The sequence below is a fragment of the Choloepus didactylus genome, chromosome 8 (genome assembly GCF_015220235.1).
Source record: "Choloepus didactylus isolate mChoDid1 chromosome 8, mChoDid1.pri, whole genome shotgun sequence".
NCBI lineage: Eukaryota > Metazoa > Chordata > Mammalia > Pilosa > Megalonychidae > Choloepus > Choloepus didactylus.
Genome location: NC_051314.1, coordinates 85,912,630 through 85,940,448, shown reverse-complemented (window position 1 = coordinate 85,940,448; position 27,819 = coordinate 85,912,630). Strand labels below are relative to the sequence as shown.

General features: G+C 56.8%; 3 protein-coding genes across 11 annotated transcripts in view; 2 read left to right on the top strand and 1 right to left on the bottom strand.

Annotated features, from left to right (window-relative positions):
- Nucleotides 1-106: 106 nt before the first annotated feature.
- KCNH3 (potassium voltage-gated channel subfamily H member 3) lies at nucleotides 107-16,254 on the top strand. Of its 3 annotated transcripts, none has more exons than XM_037846961.1 (15): nucleotides 107-346; nucleotides 1,544-1,777; nucleotides 2,268-2,402; nucleotides 3,384-3,517; nucleotides 3,909-4,152; nucleotides 4,587-4,744; nucleotides 4,847-5,030; nucleotides 9,029-9,316; nucleotides 9,533-9,732; nucleotides 10,226-10,475; nucleotides 12,525-12,742; nucleotides 13,487-13,818; nucleotides 14,246-14,352; nucleotides 15,112-15,188; nucleotides 15,293-16,254. In XM_037846961.1, the coding sequence occupies exons 1-15, from the start codon at nucleotides 271-273 to the stop codon at nucleotides 15,863-15,865; spliced, it is 3,210 nt and encodes a 1,069-aa protein (XP_037702889.1). In that variant the 5' UTR covers nucleotides 107-270; the 3' UTR covers nucleotides 15,866-16,254. The 3 variants fall into 3 exon arrangements, with proteins under 3 accessions (XP_037702889.1, XP_037702887.1, XP_037702890.1); XM_037846959.1 differs by having other exon boundaries at nucleotides 4,823-5,030; XM_037846962.1 differs by having other exon boundaries at nucleotides 277-346; nucleotides 1,548-1,777; nucleotides 4,823-5,030.
- MCRS1 (microspherule protein 1) lies at nucleotides 16,244-26,055 on the bottom strand. 3 transcript variants are annotated; one of them, XM_037846978.1, is made up of 15 exons: nucleotides 25,747-26,055; nucleotides 24,441-24,560; nucleotides 23,787-23,925; nucleotides 23,262-23,400; nucleotides 22,526-22,684; nucleotides 22,272-22,381; nucleotides 21,244-21,352; nucleotides 20,765-20,938; nucleotides 18,384-18,454; nucleotides 17,956-17,984; nucleotides 17,744-17,836; nucleotides 17,474-17,556; nucleotides 17,221-17,308; nucleotides 16,805-16,932; nucleotides 16,244-16,684 (listed from the first exon to the last, which is right to left on the bottom strand). In XM_037846978.1, exons 2-15 carry the CDS (start codon nucleotides 24,448-24,450, stop codon nucleotides 16,598-16,600), a joined length of 1,419 nt encoding a protein of 472 aa, XP_037702906.1. In that variant the 5' UTR covers nucleotides 24,451-24,560; nucleotides 25,747-26,055; the 3' UTR covers nucleotides 16,244-16,597. The 3 variants fall into 3 exon arrangements, with proteins under 3 accessions (XP_037702906.1, XP_037702907.1, XP_037702909.1); XM_037846979.1 differs by having other exon boundaries at nucleotides 18,384-18,459; nucleotides 20,800-20,938; nucleotides 25,747-26,052; XM_037846981.1 differs by lacking the exon at nucleotides 24,441-24,560 and having other exon boundaries at nucleotides 25,747-26,054.
- The window catches only part of PRPF40B (pre-mRNA processing factor 40 homolog B), an 83,920-nt gene continuing 81,923 nt past the window's right edge, over nucleotides 25,823-27,819 (top strand). For all 5 annotated transcript variants that reach the window (XM_037846975.1, XM_037846973.1, XM_037846972.1 and 2 more), the window contains exon 1: nucleotides 25,823-25,839. The gene's annotated coding sequence lies outside the window, so the exon portion shown is untranslated. The remainder of the gene's footprint in view (nucleotides 25,840-27,819) is intronic.

The window sequence follows — 27,819 nt, the reverse complement described above, 5'->3', positions numbered from 1 at the left end:
CGAGCGCCGCGGGCTCTGCTCCCGGGGCCCGGAGCTCGGGGGTGGCGAGGGCGCGAGGGGCCGGGCGCCATGCTCCGGGACCCGACGGCGCGGACGCCCCCTCGCGCGCGGGCGGCTGGCGGGGCCTGCGAGTTCCGACTGGGCATTGCCCCCCGACGGCTGCGCTAGGGGGCGCGGGGCCCGGCGGGGGGCGGCCGAGCTGGGCACCCTCCCCAGGCGCTGAGCCCCCGCGCCCCGGAGGGATGGGGCGGGCGGCCGCGGCCGCCTAAGATGCCGGCCATGCGGGGGCTCCTGGCTCCGCAGAACACCTTTCTGGACACCATCGCTACGCGCTTCGACGGCACGCGTGAGTCCGACCCTCTCCCCGCTCACTCTCTCCCACGAGCAGTCCCCGGCCAGGGTTCCTACCTGTCCTGCACCGCTGTATCTCGGCTTCGCACCCCGCTTGTTCTCACCATCCCCGGTGCCCGCTTGAAGCTGGGACCACCATCTCCTTCCAGGCGCCGTTTCCCCTAAGGATTAAGGGTCAACACGTCTCCAGACAAAACGATCAGAACTGGGGCCCAGGACTCAGTTCTCAGGGCGCGAATCCGGCCCTAGTCAAACTAACCCATCCGGTCCCTGCGCCTGGCATGATCCCAACGACTACCCTCCTCGGACTGGCGGGGAAAGGGAAGACAGTGCTCAGGGACAGTCGGGAGGGCTCAAAAATCAGATTTAGTAAAGAGATTTGCAAACGGACTGGGGGAGTTTGGAGAAGTCGACCTGCTCTTCTGGGTCCTGATATCCGGTCGGGGCTCTGAGCACAAAGAAGTCGTAAAAGCCCCCTCCCTCCTCCCTCACACTCATCCCCAGTGGGGCTTCCCAGCTCCCTGCCTAGCGTCCTCCATGGTCTCCTCTATGGGCTCATCACTGAGCCCCCCCCCTTTCCCCCCAGGCTCCTCCATCTGCTTTGCCTTGTGCTTGGTTCCTGCAGTTTGCTGATTCAGCGCACCCCACTCCTCAATACATTCCTGGCTCCAGGCTCCAATGTTCAGCCACCATTCTTACACCCCCATTCTTGATTGCATTTCCAATTCCTCAGCCAGGCCAGGTAGCTGGGGCTCAGAGAAGACAGGATAGACAGTGGCCTAGGCTGCCTCCCAGTCCAGGTGGGTCCCAGTGGGAGGAACCAGCCTGTCAACCTGAGTACCTGGCAGGTGGGTGAGCCTGGCAGAGGTAGGGCTGGGTGGGGCTGAGGCTGGCCTAGAGCTGGTAGTTCAGTCCTCCTTTGGGCAACCCCACCCACACCTTACCCCCAGCAGTCAGGACACACTCCCTGTGTGTCATCAGTCACACAGGGCTGCTTTCACCAACCTCAGTATCCACATGTGCTGACTTGTTCACACGCTGCTAGGAGTGGACCCTTAAAGGACACTCACAAACTTCTCTCCTCACCCTAACCCTTCACACACCCAGGATCCCTGGGATTTGGGAAAGGAGGGGTGGTAGGTTCCTCTCACCACTTCACCCCATCCCCCCTCTAAGAGGTGCTCTCTTGCAGACAGTAACTTCGTGCTGGGCAATGCCCAGGTGGCAGGGGTGTTCCCCGTGGTCTACTGCTCTGATGGCTTCTGTGATCTCACGGGTTTCTCCCGGGCTGAGGTCATGCAGCGAGGCTGTGCCTGTTCCTTCCTCTATGGGCCCGACACCAGTGAGCTCGTCCGCCAACAGATCTGCAAGGCCCTGGACGAGCACAAGGAATTCAAGGCTGAGCTGATACTATACCGGAAGAGTGGTGAGGATCACCTGGCCAGCCTGCCTCCCCTTTGCCATCTCACCCAGCTTGGCACTACACAATCCACTGTCCCCTCCTGCTTTCCATTCCCACCTTCTCCATTTCCCTGTCTTCCCAGACGCTCATTCACCTTCCATCCCCTGTTCCTCCACCCCTCTCTTATCCCTGGTCCCTCCTCTCTTCCATCCTCACCCCACCTTCAGCCTCTACTAAACTTCCAATCTTGGATTTCCTATCCCAAGCAGAACAACTTCCTCCTGTCTACACAGGACAAATCTCTAATACACATTATCTGACAGTCATTTATGCTCTCCCTTGCCTTCCCTCCACCCCATTCTGTCAAGCCCTGTCCCCAGTGGAATTCAGGCTGCCACTCCCTTCCCAGGAGAGGCCTGGGAGCCCATTCATGACTTGACCAGGGCTGCCAGTGGAGTCAGGGCCTCCATCGTTGGGGACAGGGGAGGTGGGCTGAGTCTGTCTGTGTGCCTAGGGCTCCCATTCTGGTGTCTCCTGGATGTGATACCCATAAAGAATGAGAAAGGGGAGGTGGCCCTCTTCCTGGTCTCTCACAAGGACATCAGTGACACCAAGAACCGAGGGGGTCCTGACAGCTGGAAGGAGACAGGTGGGTGCCTGTGGGGCCACTGATTTGACTACCGTGCCTGGGGTATTGGGCATCTCGGGTCTGGGAGGAACCTTGGCCCCCCTTCTAAGCTCGGAGTTTCCTGAGTCCTCCCCACACCTCTTGGACTCATCGACTCCCACTTGGGTCAGCTGAGAGGTCTGTGCCGCCCTCATCTCTATATGCCCAGGTGTGGAAACCTTTAGACCAGAAGACTGGTTGAGATGAAGTTAGAGTTTTTAAAAGTCAACTCTACTAAGAAACTGACAGCAAACCAATTCCACTAGTGTCTGTGAAGTGCCGCTTTCTGACCTGTTAGTGAGACTGAGTTCAGACCTACCTGGCTGGGGGCATGCAGGCCCCGTGCCTTTCTCTTACGGCAAGGCTGACTGGGGGAACCTGGCCAGAGCCCTCTTAAGTCCTTGGGTTCTTTCCCCTCTTGTTCCCCCAAGGACTGGGGCAGGACTTTGGGTAGGTCACAAAGCTGTCATCAAAAGCTGCTCCTAGGCCCCTTCACTGCTTGGGGGTACAGGGGGTGCTCTCCATTCCTGCTCCCTCACCCCCAGCCCTGGGTCTGCCTCTCCTCGGCGTTTAAGTCTTTAGTATCACCCCCTGGCCCCTGCGCCTGTCCCTGGGCTCCTCCTCTGAGCATCTGCACCTCTGCCTGAGGGCCTTTACCAGCTCTCCCAACCCCCACCCCCGTGGACTACCTCTTCTCCCACTCCCAGGCCTTCTGCCATGGAAAGCCTCTCCTGCCCCACACTGGTCCTCTTCTCCTGAAAGCAGGCCCTGGGGACAGTGTCTGTGAGCACCCATGGGACTGCCCACTGCTGGGCTTGGCAAGTGACCAGGAAAGAGGAATGCCTGAGCCCCCAACTCTGAACAGACCACTCTACGGGCCTGCAACTGGTGTCCTACACCAAGACTCTGTGTTGGGCTATAGGGGCAGGCCCCCTGTCATCCACATGGGCCCCTCTTTTGCAGGCGGTGGCCGGCGCCGATATGGCCGGGCAGGAGCCAAAGGCTTTAATGCCAACCGGCGGCGGAGCCGGGCTGTGCTCTACCACCTGTCAGGGCACCTGCAGAAGCAGCCCAAGGGCAAGCATAAGCTCAACAAGGTGACTGTGTGTGTGTGTGTGTGTGTGTGTGCGCGTGCGCACGCCCGTGTGCAGCCTTGAGGAGATGGGGGAGGGGAAATGGGTGGGAGAGGTGTCCAGGGCCCCACTGGGTGCTACAGCACTTCGGGGCCGTGGGCTGATGGAGAGAATAGTCATGGGCCTTAGTGCAATCCAGGCTCCTCCCCTAAGCAGCTGGGTGACCCAGCGATGTCACTTGACCTCCCTGTTCCTCAGTTTTCTGGTCTATAAAATGGGTACTCTACTGCCTCTGTCAGCGGTTGCTGTGAGAATGCAGGGAGCGGAAGGAGGGGACGCCCGTTCTGGACACTATCCGAACTCAGCCTGGGCTGGTCTCCTTTCCTCCCTGCCTGGACCTGCCCTGCCTCACCAGGGTGTATTTGGGGAGAAGCCAAACCTGCCGGAGTACAAAGTAGCCGCCATCCGGAAGTCACCCTTCATCCTGCTGCACTGCGGGGCACTGCGGGCCACCTGGGATGGCTTCATCCTGCTCGCCACACTCTACGTGGCTGTCACCGTGCCCTACAGCGTGTGTGTGAGCACAGCCCGGGAGCCCAGTGCAGCCCGCGGGCCCCCCAGTGTCTGCGACCTGGCCGTGGAGGTCCTCTTCATCCTTGGTATGGGCCCCGATGCCTCTCACCTCACCCCATGCCAGGCCCAGCCTCCCGCAGACCAGGCTGCCCCTCAGGCTTTGACAGCGAATGTCTGCATGGCCTCCAGGGACTCACAAGTGCCCCCCTTGCCCTCCCCAGGGACGCCTCCTACACACCTGTCTGTGACCTTTGTGCTTTGAGTTCAGACCCAGGCTGCAAAAATGTGCCTACCATTAATGTGCTATACAGTGTTGAGCCAGCCCCAGAGCCTCCCAAGCCTCCATCTCTCCCTCCCTAAAGTAGGCCTATTTAGGGAGTGTCGGCCTGTAGAGTTACTGTGAGAACTGAGACGATGGATGTAAAGGGCCCTGGGCAGAGTCAAGTACCCGAGCAGGACCCCAAGAAAGAGTGACCCCCAACCCCAACCCTGTGCTGGCTCCCACTTGCATTCCCCACAGACATCGTCCTGAATTTCCGCACCACATTCGTGTCCAAGTCGGGGCAGGTCGTGTTTGCCCCCAAGTCCATCTGTCTCCACTACGTCACCACCTGGTTCCTGCTGGACGTCATCGCGGCACTGCCCTTTGACCTGCTCCACGCCTTCAAGGTCAACGTGGTCAGTATGGCTGGGCCGGGTGGGTGGGCTTTGGGGGATCTGGCAGGCCCAGCGGTGACCCTCCCTCCCTCACCTCAGTACTTCGGGGCTCACCTGCTGAAGACCGTCCGGCTGCTGCGCCTGCTGCGCCTGCTGCCGCGGCTGGACCGGTACTCACAGTACAGCGCCGTGGTGCTGACCCTGCTCATGGCCGTGTTTGCCCTGCTCGCCCACTGGGTGGCCTGCGTCTGGTTCTACATCGGCCAGCGGGAGATCGAGAGCAGCGAATCCGAGCTGCCCGAGATTGGTACTGCAGGCCCCCTTTGGGGGGCTGGGGATGGGGTGGGACATTTGTGTCAGAGGACTGCGTCTACTCAGGTGTGTGTGTGTGCGTCAGGGAAATGCAGGCCTGTCGGGTACGTTTGTGTGCTGATAGCAGGGGTCAGGAGTGTGCACGCAAGTAGGCATGCGTGACTGTGCCATGGTATGCGTGTGTCAGAGGAACGTGTGCAAGTAGGCATGTGTGTATGAGAAGAATGTAGGGCTGGAGTGTGTGCAGGTGAGTGTGACAGAGCCACCACGTGGCAAGTCTGTTCTCCAGCAACTGGGGTTGTGGAGAAAGCCTGGTGAGCTGCCTGGGGGAGGCCTCCCTCTCCCCCCTCAGATACTGCCCTGAGCCCAGCTGCTCCCCAGCTCCCCCGATGGTCAAACCTTTGTCACATCCCTTCAGCCCCTGCCCTGTTGGGCCACTGTCCTCCAGGGTGCCTCTAATGCCTGTTGCTTTCCCGTGACCCTTTCTAAAGCTTGCCTTGGCTCCCCGGACCCCTGCCCCATTCTGGTCCCTCCTCTCACCTCCAGTCCCCATCTCTCTCAGCTTGAAAACCAGCCTTTTCTGCATCCCACCAGTGTCTTCGCTCTCCTTCATTTCACCTCCACTTTCACAGCTGCCTCCTTCTGCTTACCTCCCACTCACGTCTGAACTCCTGCCAGGAGGGCTTCCGCCCCCACCGTGCCACCAAATATGTCACCCAGAAGGTCATGGTGACCTTCTGGGGCCAAACCCTCATCTTCCTTGAAGTCCCTGTAGCACTGGCCCCGCTAACCACACACTCTTGAAATGTCCTAGGTCTCTGCCTTGTGCAATGCAGGCCTCAGGAGCTGGGCCTCTCCCTCCTCCGGCCCCCCAAGTTCCAGGTATCTCCTGCGGGCCTTTCCTCCACTCTCTCCTTCCCCTTCACCTCTGTCTCCCTTCATGATTCCACTGGTACCACTATATGAACAGCTCAACTCCCATCCTTTTTCTAACTCCAAATTTCATTTCCAGCTATTTCTAACTCCCAGTAACCTGCAGGTCCAAAACTGAACTTACTTTCTTCCTCCCAAATCCTGCCCTCTGTCAACTTCCCAGTTACCTTTTAGCACTTGTTTCTGGTCCGAGGATGAGAGGCCAGCTCTCGTGACTCTCTGTTCCTTGGTGGGGTCACCAGGCATCCAGCGGCGGCCTTAGAAACCTGGTGCCATCAGTTCCTGGGACTGCCAGCCTCCTACAAATCCTCCCTCCCTCACCAAGCTCACCTGAGACCGGTGTGTACCCCAGGGGGCCCACTAGGAGACACCCTGTGCTCTAGTTGCTGAGCACACGGATCCGGAGCACTCCTTGGTGCCTGCCCTGCCCAGAGGGAATCTGTGGTGAGGCTGCTCAGGGGTCAGACCAGCACCCAGTGAACACCAAGTCTGGGGCGTGAAATGGATAGTGGGGAAACCACGCCATCACCACGTCTCTCTCCCCCACCCACAGTGGGTGAGACACTCGCCTCCTCAGGTCAGCCCCACCTGCCCCATAACAGGACCCAGACACCCTTGACCTTGAGTCCATGTGGCTGTCTGTTCCAGACACCTCTCCAGGGCTGCTGAGCTGCCATGGAGAGCACCATTGGCTCCTGGCTGGGGAGGGTTCAGGGCCCACTCTGCTGGCCCTGGGATGTGGAGATAAGCTGACTATTACAGATAGATAGCCATGGTAATTCTTTCTTCCAAGTTCCAGGGTGGCTTCATTCTGTTCGGGGCTGCTACAGGTCCACATTTGGGGAGCGTCCAAGTCTTTCACATCATCATCTCCCCTTCTTTCTCCATGGAAGCTATCCCCCACCACCACCCTGTTAGAGCCAAGCCCAGACTTCCCAGGGCCCAGCACGGGGAGAAGACTCCTTAGCAGGGGGACAGCTCTCCTGCCGGCCCGGCCCAGTCTGGTGGAGGCGTCTTCTCCGAGGCTTCCACACCTTGGTTCCCCTGCCCGGCCATGGTGTGGACACAAAATTCCTTCCCCAGATTCCCACCAGTCCAGATTTTGCTAAATTTGAGGCATTTCTAGGTTTGAAAGTCCCCAGCTCCCAAAACAGCTTATGCTGGCCCCAGGAGCTGCTGCTGCCCCCCAGGAAGGAGAGGAGAGGCCCCTCTGCCACCCTCGTCTCATTCTTCTCACCCACTCCCCAGCCTGGCAGCTGGATTCACCTTCAGAGGCCCAACTAAATAATGACTGAAAAGTTTTGTACATGCCATTTTATTCTCCCAGCACACCTCAAGTTACACGAGGGCAAATCCTCAATTGGTTCAGGCCTGAACACATTTCCCCAAATTCCTTAGTCTGGACTTTGATGCCCCCCAGTGTGAATCCCACATTATCCCAAACTGAGCTACTTGCCTGTACTCATCTTAAAACATCGACCTCCAGATTTGGCTTATGACTTTCCCTCCATCAGGAGTGATCCCCTCTGAGTTTCTATGTAGCAAAAACCCACCCATCTTTTAAGGCCAAGCATAAATGTCACCTCTTTCAGGAAGACTTCCAGCCTTGGCTCACAGCACCCCCTCCTGTGGCACCCAGGACTTGTGCCTCTCTGGGATGTAGCTGCTACCCTACGTTATCAGCTCCTTAAGAACTTGAACCTGCCCCAAGTCCCTGGGGGTCCCCTGGCTCCTGACACAGTGTGTGAGGTTGCTGAATGGATGTAAGGATGGGAGGAGGATGTGGGGAGCACAGAGACCAGAATACGTGTTGGGAAGGGTGCAGAGGTGGGGTCTTGGGTGTGTTGAGGTGGGGGCAGAGCAACATGGAGAGGTGGGGTGGCCCTGCTGCCTGGGATCCCCAGCTTCATGTCCTGTGCTACTCCTGGATCTCCACTCTAGACTTGCCAATCTGCCCTCTCTCCCTTGCTGCCCATGACCCCCAGCTCTACCAGGACCTCTGGGATTTCTGGAGGCCTTGGAATCTCCATCGTACACCCTAGAACTCCCACAACCCATCGGCTAGTGATTGCTGGCCCTCATGAGCTCATGAAATACCCTGGGATGAATCCCCACCCCTGCCAAGGCCAGGCCAGAGGATGTGGGGTTAAGGCAAGGGCTGAGCAGGGGGAGATGGCACAGTCTTTAGCCACCATCCAGTGGCCCAGCCTGGCCTGCGTCTGCATGTGTGCTTAGGGCCTCTGTGTGCCTTTGTGTGCCTCGTCTGTATGTGTGTGCAGGTGTCTGCCTGGCTGTGGCCTTTGAGTGTGTATATCTTGTCCCTTGTGTTTACGTGTGTCCCACCCTTTCTATGCGTCAGCCTGCAAGCACCTGCGTGCCCTTGTCTGTCTCCCAGGTGTGCACAGGCCTTTCCCGCGTGAGTGGCTGTGGCTGGGCACCTGTGAAAGTGCTTGCATGACTGTGTGTACACGTGCATCCTCGATGCTTTGACTGCGGAGGGCATATGTGTAGCCTTGGCAGTGTGTATGCACAACTCCTGGAGGGGTGCTGGAGAATGTGCGTGGGTTTGGGTGGTTTGGGTGGTCATGGGCTGGGATGAGTCTGAATGGAGTGGAGAGGGAGACTGCCTTGAGCAGGCGGGCTCAGAGGAAGTGGAGGAGTCAGGGCGGAAAGGGCAGAGGAGTTGGTCTCCCACCGGCTACCGGGATGAGGCTGTGGCTGAGTGCAGCGAGCCTCCATCAGTCCCATTACCCAGGATTAGTGGCACCACCAGAAACAGGGGCATCACACTTGCTCTCTCCTTGGCGCCAACAGGAGCTGTCTGGGGAGAAGACAACCTTTTCTTCATGTGCTTGTCTTGCTAGAACATGAGGAAGTGGAGTGAGGGGGTGGATAGAGGCACACTGGGCTGGCAGAGGAAAAGGGGAAAAGTGATGGGAAGCCATGGGGGATGAATCTGCATCTGCATGGTCCCCACCCCAGGGGGCACTGGAGGGCACCCCGCACCCAGAGTCCAGCAGTGCCCTGCCTGCTCAGGCCCTTCCCTCGCTCCCTCCCCAGGCTGGCTGCAGGAGCTGGCCCGCCGACTGGAGACCCCGTACTACCTGGTGGGCCAGAGCCCGGATGTAGGGAACAGCTCTGGCCAGAGCGACAACTGTAGCAGCGGCAGCGGCAGCAACAAGGCCAACGGGACGGGGCTGGAGCTCCTGGGCGGCCCGTCCCTCCGCAGCGCCTACATCACCTCCCTCTACTTCGCACTCAGCAGCCTCACCAGCGTGGGCTTCGGCAACGTGTCCGCCAACACAGACACGGAGAAGATCTTCTCCATCTGCACCATGCTCATCGGCGGTGAGCCCCGGCCCGCCCCCGCCTCCCGGCCCGCCCTTCCCACCTCCTGCGGGGCCCTGGCCAGAGGTCCTGCTTTAGGGGGTGGCTGTGGGCTGCAGCCCGAGGGCCTTGCCTAGGAGCCTGCCAGGGGTGGGCAGAGGACAGTCGTGTGCGGCATGGGGTCTGGCCGGCCAGGCTGGGTCCTTTAGGTGACCGCCTCTCGCCACCTTCCGCCAGCCCTGATGCACGCGGTGGTGTTTGGGAACGTGACGGCCATCATCCAGCGCATGTACGCCCGCCGCTTTCTGTACCACAGCCGCACGCGTGACCTGCGAGACTACATCCGCATCCATCGCATCCCCAAGCCCCTCAAGCAGCGCATGCTCGAGTACTTCCAGGCCACCTGGGCCGTGAACAATGGCATCGACACCACTGAGGTGCGGCACGGGCCTCCGCGGCTGGCCCTTCTAGCCCTGGCCCCCTCAGGGCGTTAGACTTGGCCTAAAATGACCAGGTGTGTAGGTGGGGTGGTGAGGAATGCAGAGTTTTGGCCTCTCTGCTTCAGCTCGGTGGGAGGTGGGGGTACAGGGAGGGGAGAGCATCAGCACCGGAAAGAGGGCAGCCAAGAAAGCTCAGAGGCCCTTCCCACCCTTCTTAGGTTTGGGGACTTTGTGCTCACTGACATCCCAAGACTGAGGCCTAGAGGAGGAAAGTTGGGTGGCTCATGGTGGGGGCTGGAATGATTGAGAGCAGGGCAGAGACAGCCCCCTGGCTGATTGCACCCTGTGTGGTGTGTGATGCTGGGAGGGGAGGCCACAAGGTCCCTCCCACAAAGCCACTTGCCCCTGAGGCCTGCCAGGTGGAGAGGGGCTGGTGGGAGGCTTCCCCGCCTTCTACCACCCCCAGCGCCACCCGCCTTCCTGCCTGCAGCTGCTGCAGAGCCTCCCGGACGAGCTTCGCGCAGACATTGCCATGCACCTGCACAAGGAGGTCCTGCAGCTGCCCCTGTTTGAGGCGGCCAGCCGCGGCTGCCTGAGGGCACTGTCCCTGGCCCTGCGGCCCGCCTTCTGCACGCCCGGCGAGTACCTCATCCATCAAGGCGACGCCCTCCAGGCCCTCTACTTTGTCTGCTCCGGCTCCATGGAGGTGCTCAAGGGCGGCACTGTGCTTGCCATCCTAGGTTTGTGAGGGTGGGAGAGAGGGCAAGGGGCACTTGGGGGGAGGTGGGCCCGTGTCCACGATGTGCAGAAAACCCAGAGAGGGGCCACAGCAGGCCACCTGGGAAGAAACAGTTATCAATCCTTGGGAAATTCTAGAGAACCGTAGAGATTCAAGAGGGCAGAGACAGATTTTGACAATTGCAGACTGGTCATTCCAAAGCAAGATTGTAAAGTGGGTTATTAAACAGATGGCTTTCAGGCTTGGAGAAGAAGCAGCAGCAGCCAGAAGCTGGCATGGGTTCTCAAAGAACATCTCTTTGCTGCCGGAAGCCAAGTCTCAGAAGAGCCACGTTCACTACTCGTTGTTAAGACGGCCACAGGAAAGGCCACTGCCTGTGTCCAGGACCCTTGCTTCCAGAATGTCCCCAGCACTGTGACTTATGACACTTTTGATCCATCCTGCCCATGCCCACGTGTTTTTGGATGAACTGTTTCTCCTCTTGACTTGAGGCTCTGGACACCCTGATAAAGGCCTGGTTCCCCAGCCCCGATCATGACCTGGTTTTCTGCTTTGCCTTCATCTCCCTAATTCTCTCATCTGCCTCCTTAACGGCAGCCTCCTGGTGCATCCAGCCCTGCTCCTGGCAGCTAAGGCTCACTTCTGCACTGATGTTGATTGGGCTCCTATCTCCATATAAACTGACCTCGGCTAAACACATGCAAAGTCAGTTGTGAGGGAGGAAGAAGGCAAGATGGGGAGAGCTGGGCTGGTGGCTGGTGCCATGAGGACCTTTCCAGAATCTGACCTGCTGAGCCTGGAGGCTCTGACTGAGATGTCCACACAGGGAACAATTTCTGGCCCCAGAGACCACAGTGGAATGGGACTCTGTCCTTGGTCCTGTCCTGTTTCTCATTTTTATCTCACCTCTTGGATAAAGACAAAAACACATGCTTATCCTATTCCAGATGACACAAATGAGGAGAGGGAGCTCATTCATCAGAAGATCACATTAAGATCCAAACAGCTCTCAGAAGGAACCAGAAGCATGGCCTGGAACCAAGAAAATAAAATTTAACAGCGATGCGTTCTACAATTAGGTTTGAGCAAAAGGCCTCACAGCTCAGTGTGTGATGCGGACCACAGGAGGGCATGGCAGCCACCCAGCTTTTTCTTACAGATAAGGAAATATTTTCTGATCATGTGAACTGCCTGGCACTGGGTTGCGCTGCCTTGTGAGGGTCCTCAGGGCTCCATCCAAGGCCGGGTTGCATGCCCATAGACCTGCTGGGCTTGAGAGACTATTTCATTGACTCTTTGACTCGTATTTTTTCCCCGCAATTTACCATCTCTGAGATTGGGATGCAGATGATAATCAATGCCATTTTATAATCGCTGTCAGCCAGGTGGCAGTCTCAGCCTGGTGGTGGGAAAACCCTCTGTTGACACCTTCTGGTAAGATCAAGAAAGCTTCATAGACTCAGTTAAGCACAGGATCTATTTTATCGATGAGATAGCCAGGGCTCTGGAAGAGGCAGTAACTCAGCCACAACCGTCTAACTCAGAAGTGCCACAGGGGTGTCACACTAAACTGCTGGCTCCACACATTGGTCCCTGGACAAGCTATGCCACAGCTTCTAAACGTATTGGATGATGGGGTCTCCCGCAGATAATTTGACTCTGGAGGGATGGTTAGGGCCTGGGAGTCTGATTGTTCTAACTTTCCCAGAGGACTACAATCTATTGCCAGTGTGGGTAACAGTCTCTCAGAGCTAAAGTTCTGATGTGTTTCAGCCCAGTGGTTTTGGTCCTGCATCTGTTTGGGAATCTGGGGCTCAGTAGTCTTCAACCCAAGCTTGTGTGGGGACCCAGTGAGGTAGGCAGCCAGGGTCAGGCCGGGACCCGGGCCTCTCTGCTCCTCTGTGTCCTGGCCCTACGGCCCCCCAGTGGTGTCCAGCCGAAAAGGCCCAGCTCTGCCCCAGTGGGAGCTCACCAGCCCCCTGCTCACCTGGCCTCACGTCTCGTTGCTGCTGGGCGTCGAGGCTGGCTGACCTCTGCTTCCTCTCCCCAGGGAAGGGCGATCTGATCGGCTGTGAGCTGCCCCGGCGGGAGCAGGTGGTGAAGGCCAATGCAGACGTGAAGGGGCTGACCTACTGCGCCCTGCAGTGTCTGCAGCTGGCTGGGCTGCATGAGAGCCTCGCTCTGTACCCCGAGTTTGCCCCACGCTTCAGCCGTGGCCTCCGAGGGGAGCTCAGCTACAACCTGGGTGCTGGGGGAGGCTCTGCGGAGGTGAGGGTGCCAGGTGCATGCTTGGTAGGGGTTGGGGGTGCCGGGGAACCTGGTTAGGGGCAGAGGTCAACGTCTGTGGAGGGGCTGTGGGTGGGGAAATGCCCCAGCCCATCCGGGGAAGGGTCTGCACCCTCCTGGTCCCTCATACCCAAGCACTTATCTTTTAGGACCCCAGCCCTACCCTGCTCAACCATTATCCTCCCACCCCCACCCCCCTGCTCTCCTTGGCGCATCTGGGTCAGCCTGGCCCTGTCCAGAGCAAAGTCTTAAGTGAGGGAGGTGGAGTTCATTGGTAGCAGCCAGGAGCCTCCCGGGCCGCAGGTGGAGGGAACTGGGCAGGGCAAGGACAGGGCGCTAGCCCTACAGCCAGTCTCTGAAGAGAGCCCTGAGACTTCCCCTGCTTCTTCAGGACTGTTCCAAGGGGCTCTGGATTTTTCCTGGATGATGCCACTAATTGCAAACCAGTTTTTAGTTCTGTTTTCTCTTGGAAGATTCAGTCAGCTTGAGGGAGCAAGGAGAGAGGTAGTTTGTCCACACTTGGCTAGAGTTGTGAGGGGCAGCAAACACCCCAGGGCTTGGCGGCTTTGTGGTAGCAATAGAAAAGCAGGTCACACCTCCTGACTCTGCCACTTCTGCAGGATGCAGATCCCAGGTGTTTTGGGGAGATGAGGCCTGGCCAGGGAAAGTGAGCAGGGCCGGGCAGTGGCCTCCTGTGCACCAATTCCCTGTCCCCACTGTCCCCAGGCAGACACCAGCTCCCTGAGCGGTGACAACACCCTCATGTCCACGCTGGAGGAGAAGGAGACGGATGGGGAGCCGGGCCCTGGGTCCTCCCCAGCCCCAGCTGATGAACCCTCCAGCCCCCTGCTGTCCCCTGGCTGCACCTCCTCATCCTCGGCTGCCAAGCTGCTATCCCCACGTCAAGCTGCACCCCGGCCCCGTCTAGGCGGCAGAGGGCGGCCAGGCAGGGCGGGTTCGTCGCTGGCTGAGGCAGGGCCTTCTGCTCACCCACGGAGCCTGGAGGGACTGCGCCTACCCCCCATGCCATGGAATGTGCCCCCGGATCTGAGCCCCAGGTGAGCAAGCCCTCCCTGAGCCCCCAGGGCAGCAAGGGTGGTGATAAGGCTTGGATTCCAACCAGGCACACCCGGCCCTGGCCCTGGATGTCCATCCTTCCAGCCTAACCCCTCCCAGCCTGCCGGGGTCAAGCCTGCCTCCTCAGGGAAGCCTTCCTGGATTCGTCCATCCTCCCTGCTTCCACCAGGCCTCCTGTCCAGTGAATGGCCGTACACTGCTCTTAACTCTTTGGCTGCTTCATGTCACTCAAGCTTGGCTCCCCAGCTCAACTACAGTCTCCTGGGGAAGGGGACTACTTGCTACCTTTGTTTTGGGGGCCCAAGGTCCCCCTGGTGCAGCTCTGGGCTCCTGCAGCCATCCTGTCCTGTGTAACACCACAGTGGCTGCCTGTCGACTGATTTGTTGTCCTGGTGCCTGGGTCCACAGGGTAGTAGATGGCATCGAGGACGGCTGTGGCTCCGACCAGCCCAAGTTCTCTTTCCGTGTGGGGCAGTCTGGCCTGGAATGTAGCAGCAGCCCCTCCCCTGGACCAGGTACAGGGGCCTGGGGAGTGGGACAGGTGGGGGAGGCAGCCTCTTTGCCCGCGAGCTTCATGGCTGGTGAATCTGAACCTTCAGTGTTAGAGACTAACTGGCAGGGTACAAAGCTTCCCTTGAAGCCCTCTTCCCCTCACCCTCCTCTGCACTGCTGGGAAGGGGGTTGGTGGTTGAGACCAGCACCTTGGTGTTAGCCCTCCCTGGTGGCTGGGTTTGGACTTCCCTATTGGTTTTCTTAGCACTGTGATCTTGGCTTCTCTGAGCCCAGCTTCCTGTCTATAAAATGGGTTTTTGTGCATGTTAAATAAAATAATGCAGTTAACAAAGGTGTAGCTAAAACAGTACATTATCTGGCTCACTGGGAGGGTGGGGGGGTGAGGTGGGTAAAGGGCTTGGGACCCACAAATGAAACTGGCCCCAGGCCAGGTGGCCCTGGGAACTGGCTGGCCGAGGCAATGAGTTCCTAGGAATGACCATTTCCCTGGAGGGCAGCACAAGAGACAGGTACGAAGAGTCACTTCCTGAGGGGCAGGGGAGGGCTGAGCAGTGTGACCAAGGGCTGGTGGGAGGTGTTTTCTCTGCCCTTGGCAATTAGGGCAAAAGTCAGCAATTTGGGCAAGGCTAGAAGCCAGTGGTCGTGCCTGGAGTCAGGCCCTGCCAGGTCTAGACAGTCTGTCCTTCCTGGGCAGGGGCCCGTGACCCCACACCTTCTCCTCCTACCGGCACCTGCTGAATACCCCATCCTGTTGTCCCCAGAGAATGGCCTGCTCACTGTCCCCCTTGGGCCCAGCGAGGCAAGGAACACAGACACACTGGACAAGCTTCGGCAGGCGGTGGGTGAGGGCCAAGGTGGAGGCGGGGGGGGGGGGCGGGGCCGGGGGTGTAGCTGTTATGAGGTCCCTGACTCCACTTGGACCTCCCCCCACCTCTCCCACAGGTGATGGAGCTGTCGGAGCAGGTGCTGCAGATGCGGGAGGGCCTGCAGTCGCTTCGGCAGGCTGTGCAGCTCGTCCTGGCACCCCACGCGGAGGGGCCGTACCCCACCAGCGCCTCTGGGCTCCTGCAGCCTCTGTGTGTGGACACTGGAGCATCCTCCTACTGCCTACAGCCCCCAGCTGGCTCTGTCTTGAGCGGGACCTGGCCTCACCCTCGCCCGGGACCCTCTCCCCTCATAGTACCCTGGCCCTGGGGCCCCCCAGCCTCTCAGAGCTCCCCCTGGCCTCGAGCCACGGCATTCTGGACCTCTGCCTCAGACTCAGAGCACCCTGGCTCAGGAGAACTCTGCCCTGAACCCAGCACCCCTGCCTCACCTCCCCCTTCCGAGGAAGGGGCTAGGACTGGGCCCTCAGAGCCCATGAGCCAGGCTGAGGCTACCAGCACTGGAGAGCCCCCACCAGGGTCCGGGGGCCTGGCCTTGCCCTGGGACCCCCATAGCCTGGAGATGGTGCTTATTGGCTGCCACGGCTCTGGCACAGTCCAGTGGACGCAGGAAGAAGGCACGGGGGTCTGACTGCCAACCCGAGAACTCTGTTGCCAGACATGCTGCCATCTGCCGCTGTGCCCAGCCTCAGGGTGGAGGAAGGGGCAGCCACCCCGACTCTGTGCTGCCGGCTGGCTCAGGGCAGGGAGCCTGAGAGTGAAGGCCTGGCTGAGGACCCTCAGCAGAGGGTGGGCTGGAGCTCAGAGGCAGGCCCCGGGGCTAGGAATCCTGGGCCCCTCCTGGCCGGCCCTCCTCAGCCTGCTCCTCGGACCGCCTCCCCTCCCCTCTGCAGGCTGAGGGGGAGAGGCCTGAGGCCAAGGAGGGGGTTCTGTCATCCCCTGCATGTGCCCCTACCTTCACCTGTCCCCATATTTTTTTATATTAAAAAAAAATAATAATAAAAGAAACTACCTTTGGAACTCAGTGCTTTTTATTTACAAAGAAAAACAATAAAGGAAAAGTCTAAAGCCAATCAGCTGGAGACAGGAGTGAAGATGGAAATCCAGAGGGAGAAGGGTGGTCTGTGAGAGGGAGGAGGGGGGGCTCTGACCCGAGGGAAGCCGAAGGGGCCCAGCCTCTACCTGGCTTCCTGACGGCCAGCCCCACCCTCCCACAAAGGCTCCAATCAATGGGCCGGCAGTTGGGCCTCCTGCTGCCCACTCTGGCAGAAGGGTTTTCCAGGAGCCTGACGTCATAGCTCAATGGGGTTGGAACGGCAGGGGAACCAAGGCCAAGAGCGCCCAGGGGCCCTGCCACCACCCCTCACTGTGGCGTGATCTTGGCAGCCTCGGCCCGAATCAGGGCAATGAGGTCCTGGTTGATGAGGAAGACGAATCGCAGGCTGGCAATCTGTGGGCGAGAGAAGGCTGGCTCAGGACAGCGTGGTGGGACTCAGGGCCAGGCCTGCTTACTGGGTCACCACACCCCAAGTCTCCTCCTGGCTTTTCCACCTCTCTCCACCCAGCTCACCTCCACCACAGAATTGTTGCTGAGACGCCATTTGGAGCCACACAGCACAGGCCGTCCATCGATATAGATGGGCCGCCGACCCTCATTGGCAATGAAGAAATCACCATTGTTCTTCAGCTTGATGACACCTGTGGAAGTAGAGGGTGGCGAAGGGGCTGGGTTGGGGGGGAAAGGCCAAAAGAGAGCCAGAAGCCTCTATGAACCACCTCGGCCTCCAGAGCAGCCTCCTGGGGCCAGGAGCTGGAAGGCACCTTGGACCCCAGATAAAAGAGATCCTGAAATGCCGGCCCCTTGGCCCGTCTCAGCTGGTCCATGAAGGTTCCCAGAGACAAACCCGGGGCTGGGAAGGGCAGTGAGAGGCTGGGCAGGACACCTCACACTGCTTCCTCCTGGGGGCAGGGATGGGTGGGAGGTACCTTGCTTCCGGGAGATCTTCCAGGCTGGACCCTCCAGAGACAGGTCCACATCAATCTGATTATCCTTGGTTGCTCTGCCCAGGGTGATCTGGGGAAATGGAACAGGTGAAAGCTGGGACCTAAGCAGTGGGGTGAGGGGGTTCATGCAGGCCAAGGGAAAACAAGAGAATAAGGACAAGACATAGAAAAGGGGCTGAAGGAGAGCTGAGGGAGGAGGGCAGAGCAGGAAAGGTGGGGACAGGAACTCCCTCACCTCGCGGGAGCGCATCAGGTAGCGCACCATGCGTCCCCGCAGCACGGCCAGGGTCTGGTTGTCGAAGTCTGGAGAGCTCATGCCTGGGGGAGGAGTAGGTTAGGAAAGAGCTCACCCCTTCAGGCCACAGGGGAGGGTGGAAGGCAGCAAGTGGGGCAAGGTCTACTGAGGAAAAGGAGCCAGGGGTCTGGGGAGGGGGCTACCCAGCTACTAGGGAGGAGCTCTGGGTGGGGCTCCGGGGGGAAAGAATGACCATCCTGGTCTCCTCACCTGTGATGCTGTCTACCAGCACCTGCCACTTATGCAGTTCTTGTTCCAGCTGCCGAATCTCTCGCTTCTGGCGCCGGTCAGCCACTGTAAGCTCTGGGGTGAGGCGGGATGGTAAAGAGGGACATCCTGAGGTTCCCAGTACCTCGTACTGGTCTTCTACACTCTGGCACGAACTTCCACGCCCTCAACTGTCCCCACCAGGGCACACTCACCATGTTCCAGGACTTCATCTCGCATGTCCCTGAGGGGTGAGAAGGTAGAGGGAGATGAATTGGGCTCCACCTCCAGCTCACCTGCCATCACCATTTGGACACTACTTGGCTCATGAGGGTATCCCTGGGCCCCTTGGGCCAAGTGCCTAGAAGGCTATTCCTGCAGCCTTGGCCTAGCCTCCTTCCCAGAGCTTGGGGTAGGGATACAGGTAAGACAGAGGAGTCCAGAGGGCCCCAAAGGGAAGGGAGGGGGTTTGTCAGGGAGACCAAGCACCAACAGCTACAACTGGGACCCGGCAGTTGAGTCTACGGCCAGGCTCAGTTCCCAGCAGCACTGAGACAGGAGTGGTAGGGCTGGGTGGCCCAGGCAGCTTTCCCCAATGGTAGAGGCTCGGCTCTTCACCCTGCCCGTGGTCCCAGCCACTCACTTGAGCTTACTGTCATCAATCAGGTCCTCTGCATCAGAGAAGTTCAGCACTTGGTCCCCCTTGGGCAGCGGCTGCACTGAACAAAGAACAGAGGAAGGGTCAGCACCAACTCACCTGCTCAATCCTAAACTGCTGAGCTGACAACTGAACTAGGTGAGCACAAGCTGTAAGGAGAGAGCATGTGTGTAGTGCTGAAAGCAGTTAAGAGCTGACCTGGAGTAGGTAATGGAGTGCGTACCACAGTAAGCTGCACTGTAATTTGGCATAAAGCATTCCTGGGGTTAGCCGAGGGCAGAGGTGGTTCTAGAAAGGGAAAGAAACAAAAACTGACCTTTGGTCAGTTTTTCTGTGTGTGGAGGGCTCTCATTTATATACCCTTGAACTACACAATATTAGCTCCATTTTACAGATGAAGGCACAGATTTAGGAGGGTTAAACTATCTGACCATAGCTGTGACACAGCCAGGATTCAAATCCTGCTTTCCAGGTTCCAAGTCCAAATTGTTCCTTCCACCACATCACAGGCTCGCCAACAACTTCTGCCACGCTCAACGAGGGGCTGAGAGGAACGTGCCTTCCTCGTCCCCGTTCACTAAGCATGTGGCTGTGAGGAGCTGCCCTGCCTGAAGCCAGTGTTTTTCAAACTGTGAGTCATAGACCATCAATGGGTCAAAAAATTAATTCCATTCTTTCAAAAAATGAAATGGAATAGGATAGTTAATATCTGAGTCCACTGGACATGTTCAGGATAGATACCGTTTCATGTAACTTTTCCTGTTTTTTTTCCCCTAGTCAAAACGTAAAAGGTTTGGGGGCCAAAACAAATCTGAGAACCTCTGCCTTCAGGCCAGCTATTCCCAGGACTGCAGTCTCTCTGCTCTGCAGCAGCTCCCACTAGCTACAGAACATGACACCTTAGGTGTCATCACTCCCTGCCAGGGAAGCAAGGGTGGGGGGCTGTGGAGGAAACACAAATGCACCTCTTCCTCCCACTCCTTAGATCGGACTGCAAAGGGAGACAAGAGATTGTGGGGGTCATCTCTCCAACCCCCCAGAGCTGCCCCAAATTTCATCAATCAAATAATCAGCTTGGCACCTAAGAATGTATACTCCCTGATCCTAGGGAATCCTAGCTCTAACTAGTAAAGGAGAAATCAAATCCCCACATAAGATCATTCTTGAAGTTCTGAAAAAGTTAAATCCTTAAGTTAAGGCTTTTACAAATAAGTTAACAAGTTTACACAAGTAAACTTACAAATTAGGAAGAAGCTTCTAAAATAGTGACAAAAGAGCTACCTAATTTGTTGCTAAAGCAGCAAAAATAAACTTAAGCTCCCATTCTCTCTGTGGGAATTAGTGAGATCTGAACCCCAGGGGGAAGAATAAGAGGTTTCAAGTCTGCAGGAGTAGAGAGGACTGCTCCCTGGGCACTGAATTTGGGAGTCCTTAGGATAGAAAAATAGGGCCTCCTTCTGATAAATAGATTTTTAAAAATCCTCCTGTAAGAATGTCCTTTAATAACCAGAAACTATAGGACCCTGGTAGTAAGGTGAAAGGCACAAACTAAAGCAGCAGGGTACAAAGCTTCATTTTCAGAACAGTATGAAAAACAACATAGGAGGCAACATATGATAACATTTAGAAAGTACAGGTAAGGCAGGCTTGCCCTGGGAAACTCGGAGCCTGAACCATGAATTCCATTGAAGAGTTCCCTGCAGTTTAATCATACTGCCTGACTAATATTTGTCACTAGGACAACCAGAGTTTTGTGGGTGAAGGAAGAGAGGACGCAGAGGGTATTCCGGCTCTGGGAAAAAGGAGAGACAGATGGACTGGGTGTAACATCCCAATGGGGACTTCTCAGTGGCCTGAAGGCAGCCTGACAGCCCGAGTGCCTGCTGGGAGGAGAGAGGCAGCGAAAAGTACTGCTGAGGGAGAGAAAGGGGGAGAGCACCTTAGAAAAAGTGGTTATTATCTCTAGGGAAGGGAACAAAGGGGAGGGTGTCCACTAAAGGGAACTTTCTCATTTTACTCATGTTTGAATGTGATCCATGGAGACTATATTAGCACGTTATTTATGTTATGGTAAAATATGTCAAGAAAAAACAACCGGCCAACCAACCAACCAAACAAACGAAAAAGAACAAAACAACAACAAAAAAAACCCAGAAGTGGCAGACAACTCTGCTATTTAGACTTTCTGCCTAGGATTCCAGGCAATGCTGGCTACCCTTACCATGATGCTGAAGACCATTCCAGCCTGGTTCCCTTCCTCTAGGAGAAAGTAGTGTTTGTCGGAAAGAGAGGTAAACAAGACACAGCCCCTGAGACATCTGTTACATGGCACCTGAGGACAGCTGTGCCTAGACCACTTCACCTACCTGCACAGCGTGCTGCCAGCTCCTGGGGCGCTTACCTGTCTGGTCCTCCAGCAGGTAATACTGCTTCATGAGCTGCCAGTGGGCCTGCAGAGCCTTGGCCGTGCGCGCCAGGTAGAAGGCATCGGGGTGTCTGTGCAGCAGGTCCTGGAAGGTCTCCAAGGTGGGCTGGCTGGTCTGGAGGGCAAAAGACATGCTCTAGGCATCTGGGTTTTTTCACTCCTGCCTCTGTTCCTCCCTTCTATACCCCTGGAACCAGACCTTACTAGTTGGAGCTAGAAGAGGGGATAGACACAGTCGCTCAGGGAGCCAGGCTTGGCTCCTCTCAAGAACCCTGTCCACAAAGGCCCCTGAAGATGTACCTTCATCTGAATATCACACCCCAGTCTACCCAGAGAGTGGGACACCCCACCCCAGCAGTTTTCCCCAGAAGGGATCTCCAACCTGCTCAGATCTTTAACCTTATTAGCCCTCAGCCTTACCGATCCCACTTTGCTCAGCAGCTGCTCCTCAGTCTTGCTAAACAGGGCCTTGCTCTGGATGGCTGCAATGGCCTCTGGGTGCAATTGCCTCATGGCCTGACAGGCCAGCCTGGGGAGGGAGAGGCAGAGGTCAGGGCAGTAGGGGAGGGTGTCACGCAATCTGGGTTTCCTTACTTCCCCAGGACCTGCAGGCCTTGGAGATACAGAACCCAGACAGGAAGAGCCCAAGGCTTAACACAGTACCTTGGCCTCGTGGATTTGTCAAATGAATGAGCAGGCAACTTAGGAAACTGAGGCTCCTGTGTTCAACCAAGTAAAGGAGACTCAAAGGCACAACCCTCTGGAGGCCCAGTCCTGGGGTAGATCCTAAGACCAGCTGCTGCTCCCTTCCCAAGACCTTCCTCCTTACTTGGCCAAAGCTGCAACCACCAGCCACTGCCTATCACCTTCCATTCCCCTGAGCTGAGCCCTGACCATTGCTTGGTATAACAGGGTAAGTGGTGCCGGGCTCTGTGAAGGAGGAGGAGGAGGGCATTATGTACCCAGCCAAACTCTACAAACATTACATTAAGAAACTGAGGAGGAAGAACGTGTTGCGTGTGTGCGGGTTTACTTGGAACCCTGGCCTCTGGAGCTGGCTGGGGCCTTGGTGTTCTTCAGGTCCAACTCCATCATCTAATGGAGGAAGACACTGCGGGAAGTCGGTGGGGAAAGGTTGAGAGGTGACCTGCCCCAAGCAACACTGCACACACTTCTGGTGTTCATGTTGGCAAGTTTTCTCCTGCGCTACTTCCTCTGCTTTTCAGATTCCCCTGGATTATGGCATCATCCAGGACCAGCAGGGTGGAGGCATGAAGACGTTTCCTTTGGAAGACTGGCAAGCCTCAGGAGCATTTCAGAGCAGGCAAAGTCCCAAGAACCTTGGCTCCCAGGTCCCTCCCTTGGGCCCTTGTATAATTCTCTCTGCTCCAGGAGCTGAGATCTGGTGTCCCCAGTCCCTCCCCAGTGCTGGAGCCAGCCCCACTTACTTGGAGATAACTGGATCGTACAGCAGGGCGTACCAGCGCTCCTGGACTTCCCGAAGGGTGAAGCGGCAGCTGAACTTCACGCCCAGGTGGACAGATGTCAGGTCATTGGTCTGCAAGGCCCCAGAGAGGATGGTTCCAGCTTTGGAGCTGGGAAGAACTCTTCCCTTGCCACCCAAGAGTGCTGCTGAGCTAGTTCGGGGGCTGGGAACTGGAGGCTGGGGAGGGGGCGGCAAGCCTGTGGTGGGAAGCCCTACCTGCAACACAGCATTGATGAGCAGGAGGTCATCCGCAGGCTTCCAGCGACCCAGATCCTTGGTCACCTGAAGTGGCTGCTTGCTCTTCTTTACCCGCTTGGTGAGTCCGGGAGCAGGCACTGGGCTGGGAGGCACAGCAATGCTGGGGGCCTTCGATACCTGAGCAGAGATTGGAACAGAGTAAACTCAAAGCCAGTGTCAGCGTGGCTGGGGCTTTGGGCCTAGAACTTTATGAAGTCTGTAGCACCTAGCAACAGGAAACACAGGCAAGAGGCTCAGAATTCCCCCTTTTACTACTCCCTCAAATTGCTTCTACCCACAGCCCCTTGATTACGTGGGGTCTCCTCTCTCTGATGGCAACCTCAGCCCCAGAGTCGGGGGTGGGTATAGATATCAGGAAAACACTCTTGCTGGTATAGCGTCTGGGGCCAAAGCAATGCCACCTGGGGGTTATTTTTACACCCAGCAATGCTGGGAACAGGCTGCCTGCTCCCAGAATAGATACACGCTCCATGCCTCCCACACGGAATGTGATACAGGATGCACTGGCAGGGTGGGGGAGCAGCGAGAAAGAAGGGTAGGGAGCAATGGGCTCCCAGGAGGGAGGCTTCTGAGGTTGGGGCTGGGGCAGCCTGGTCCTCTCACAAGCCTCCTCTGCAGGGCTCTTGCCAGCCAGCAAAGGTTCTGGGGAAACACAGAATCTGCCTCCAAACCCTCACATTTCCCAATCCCTCACCTTCTTCTTCTCACTGGAGGAGGGCTCGCTCCCTGAACAGCGGCCTGGTTCTGCCCCACTGGCCCCCTTCGCCCTGGTAGAGGACTTAGCCAGGCTGCTCTCCACCAGCTCGTCATCAAACTTCTTCCTCTTGATGAACCTAGAGAGGGTCCTGCCCAGTGAGCACCCCTTACCCACTCCACAGAACCCACACACACCCTGCCTTCTAATCAGAGCATGTTCCTGGCTCTGGGTCCATTTTCGCTTTATAACAGAGTCAGGCTCAGTCTTTGGGGCATGGAACTGCTATGTCCCATCCCTCCGAGATGGCATGGTATTGCACCACAAAGATTTCAAAACAACGGCCTAAATTCTCCCTCCCTTGTCCTTGGTCCTTTAGGGAGGGATATGGTAAGGACAGGAAAAACATGAAGCTCTCCAACATTTAGGCCCCAGAGGGGCTCAGGTAGCCCTGCCTAACAGGGCAAATGCAGGCAGTGCCTAATGCCATATATCTTAGTACCCACCCCTCCAAACCCTTACTACCTGGAAGAGCTTCTCCGTTTAGGGATGGTGCCCAAGGCCTGGGAGGAGGCCCGCTTCTGCCCTGCCAGCGACTCTTCATCCTCTGAGCGGCTGGCCGTGCCTGATGCCATCAGGGATGAATCTAGCAGCCCCTGAGAATCTAGAACAAAAGGAGTGGTGAACTCAGAATTCCTAAGTATGTAACAGACCTTCAGGTTCTGCACATGGGACCCCTGCTCAGCCCCCTTCCCCTGCCAGCCCTCCTGGCCCCTCCCCTGTCTCCTTGACACTTGAGGTTTTAAGCTGGGGTTTCCTTGGCCATCCAGATCCCATCTGGGCTCAGACCTGGCCCAGACCTTCCATGCTGGGCAGTTCTCCCGGTGCCACGTGTCATGTCGTGCAGCACATGGTGCTCAGGTCAGACTGGTGATGCTGACACACCGGGCTCTGGGCATAACTGCTCACTCTGCCATCAAAATACAGCCATGCCAAAAAGCGGCAGCTCAACAGCAAGTCAGTCAACTGTGGCCTCTGCTGAGAGGTATGTGGGTGGTGCTGGCCCAGGGAGAGGTGGCAATGCCCAGCCAGGACCAAAAGACACGTGCCAGGCACAGGGTGGAATCAGCAGATGCTTGGCGCTCGAGTGTTTGGGGAGCTGGCCCGGCCTCATACTACCTTTGTCCATCCTCTTACAGTCCCAAAGCCACTGGTTCCAAACCACGGGGCTAGGAGGAAGGGTCCCACAAGCTCATAGAAGGATTCTGACCAGGTGAGCTTAGAGGCCGAGAGGAGATTCTGCAAAGGAGAAATGTGACTACCTGAGGCTCAGGTTTCCAACTGGCCAGCCTAACTGCTTAACATTGCCGCCACCCCCACCCCTTGCCCCAGGTCTCATAAGCTAGAGAACATACAGTGAGAGAAAAAGGCACAAGGCCCTATTCTGTCAATATAAACCAGCAGCCTTTTGAAGGTCACCAACACTTTTGAGAATATGATAAAAGCGATGGACTCCAGAAAAATATGCAAACATACACTGTTTCAGGGGGGTTCACTGACCCCTCTATGCTACCGGTAGTCTCTAGATTAAGCAAGCAAGAAACAAGGTATTCTTGGTTCACTTTTTCTTTTCCTCAGCTGCTTATTAAGGTCAGCAGCACACCCCCTTCCCCTTCCAACCCAGAACAAACTAAGGAAAAATAAAAGGAGATAGGACTCTTAACTAATCCATCTTTCTTTTCTTTTCTTTCTTTTTTTTTTTTTTCATTTGTAGCGTTGGCTAAAGATTTAGTGGGTGGGACCTTGTGTCAGCTAAAAAATGGGATTTTGGAACTGCGTAAATATCAACCATCCTGGGGTCCCCACTCCTAACCCTTGGAGAGCTCGTCACAGGACTCTCGGGGGCACTCCGCTAGCGGGTTCCACCCCATCTGACAAGAGCGTCAGCCCTGCCCCCAGGTGCGCTTATCATGCCGCTCCATAGGATACGGCTGGGAATCGTGACACCGGAGAGAGGAGGAAGAGACCCGATCCTGCCGACAAACTGAGTGTGAATCTAAGCCCTCCTCCCCATTCTCCCTGAGTGCACACCCAAGGGGGAGGGGGGCGGTCAGTTCAGGTCTGTTTCTCAGGGATTCAGATGAGACGGGTGATGAGGTTAGCGCCGCAACTCAGAATAAGCACAGGAGTGAACTCTGATGCTTTCGTAGCCTCGGTTTAATTCCCACCAGCTGGCGGTGAAGCGAGGAAGGCGACTCTGGGTCCATTCTCACCCCACCTCCAGGACGCCAATTTACGCATGCGTACCAACTTGGCCTAGCCGCAGGCTAGGTTCGGCCCACGCATGCGCAGCTTTTCGGCCCCCCCCACCGGGGCGGGGCCCCAAAACTTAGGCGGGGGGGGTCGACCTCGGCGGCTCTCTGGGAAACTCCCTTTCACCCCCAACTCCGTCCAGAACCCTCAGACGTGAACAGCGAGAGCTCACCATTCCTAAGCTGCCAGCTCCAACAACTTCTCCGTGGCGACGGCAGCAACCGCAGGGCCAAACCCAGCTTCCGTGAGATACGTCTACTTCCAGGTCTGCGATCTAGGGGCTGGTCAATCTCTTCCGGTTTGTTTCGGGAACATGAGTTGACGGGGTGTGGCCAATATGGTGAGAGGGTCACCGTTTTGCTAATAGTCGAAAGTGAAGGCTTGTAGAGAGACGTCAGGAATTATAGGCACTAGAGAGGCTACCCAGCCAGGGGGACGATTAAAGGAAGGCTAGGCTTCGGGCGGAATGGGCTGAGCGGCGAGACCGAGCGAGAGAGTGGTAGGGGCGGGGCAAGCTGAGGCCTGGCTGGGTGGGGCTCAGTGACTGCGGGGCGAGGGGCGGGGCGGAGCGAAGCTTCGTAGTCGATTTCGAATTCTGAATTCCCGCGAGGTACTGTGGCATTTAAGAGTTTCCCAGAAGAGTTATACATTGTTTGAGTTTGATTCTTCCAGCAATTTAGAGACACTACTTTCTGTCGGGCCCTGTGCTAAGCACAAGATGGGGATATAATGTTCAGGAGCTCGCTGTAGCTGGGGAGATGCGGCCTACCGAAGGGGCGGGGAGATTGCTGCCGAAGGAGGAGATGGAGGCCCTGGGAAGAGGAAGGAGCTGGTGCCCACGTGGCCGCATCAACCCAATCCCACCTGGACTGCTGGGGTGGGGGTGAGAGGCAGTTCTATGCTCTGTGAGATCAAAGAGAGGCCCAATGGAAGCGCCTTCAGAGGATAGTGACCTGGAGGGAACTTTGGCATGGGAAAAGGTCCCTCCAGGACTTAGACTGGGCTAAGAGCTGCCCAGAAAGACTGTAAAAGCTGGGTTCTTTTTCTTTCATGTTGCGCTGGAGGGGCACAAAAGTTTAGAGTTCCAAAGAAACACAGCTCAGCTCAGAAGAAGGAAGATCCAACCCCAAAGCTGTCCAGCATCTAGGGTGGGCCCCCTCAATGGAGGTGTCAAGCACATGTCATGTGGACGTTGCCAGGGAATTCAAGTGCCACATGGGAGACTGGTTCTTCTGGCCCCAAGAGTGTAGAATAGTCCTCTGCTTCAAGAGTCCCCACTTCATTTATTGTCCTGTGCTCTTGCTTAACATACATGTACCTATTTTCTGAGGCAGTGTGGTGGACTGGATGGGATCAGGGAGATCTTTTCTGAGGAGGTGACAGTTGAGCTGAGATTTGACAGTTAATAAGGGAGCAGCCATGCAAAGAGCTGGAGTAGGGTGTCCCCAGCAGAGAGGACAGCATGGTTCTGAGGCAGGAGAGAGTTTGGTGAGTTCCAGCAACAGAGCTCTGTTCTCTGGAACAGAAAGGAGCCCAGTGTGGCTGGAGCAGGGAAGGAGATGAGAACAGAGAGGTCATCAGGGGGCAGATCACATTAGCCTTTGTAGTTCATGGTATGGATTTTGGTCTTTATTCTTAGTGCATTGGAAAGCTCTGAAAGGATTCCAAGCAAGGGCAGCATGCTATGAGATTATTTAATTTTTAAAAATGATCCCTCTGTTTGTGAAGAATTGATTGTAGGGGGCAACAGAAGAAGCAGAGAGGATAGACCCCCACCCACCCTGATCAGGATCAGATGACAGAGTGGGACACTTCAGGGCTCCACCCCCCCCCACACCACCCCCAAGTTTTGAACAACCAGCAAGAAATGGCAGAAACATCTTTCTCAAAGCTCCAGAAAACAGACTACAGTAACAGTTTGAGCATTGAATCGAAAAACAGTCTACTTAAAAGCAGTAGGATCCTGTGGTGTCCTGGCTGGCCCCTCCCCTCACTGGCTGGGTGCTTCCAGCGAGTCTTGGGAGGGAGTAGAGTAACGCTTGTGCACTTGCTGGGGGTGTGTATGTCTAGCCCAGTCCTTCTGGTATTGGCCTGAGGGACTCACCATCGTCCCAGAACTTGCTTTTGCCCTGCGTGTAGATGACAGCTCACCAAGCTCTCCTACAGAACGTTGTAGATCCAACAGGATCTCAAATATATAAAATGATAAATCAGTGGTTTTGGACTCATAATGTATAAAATGTTA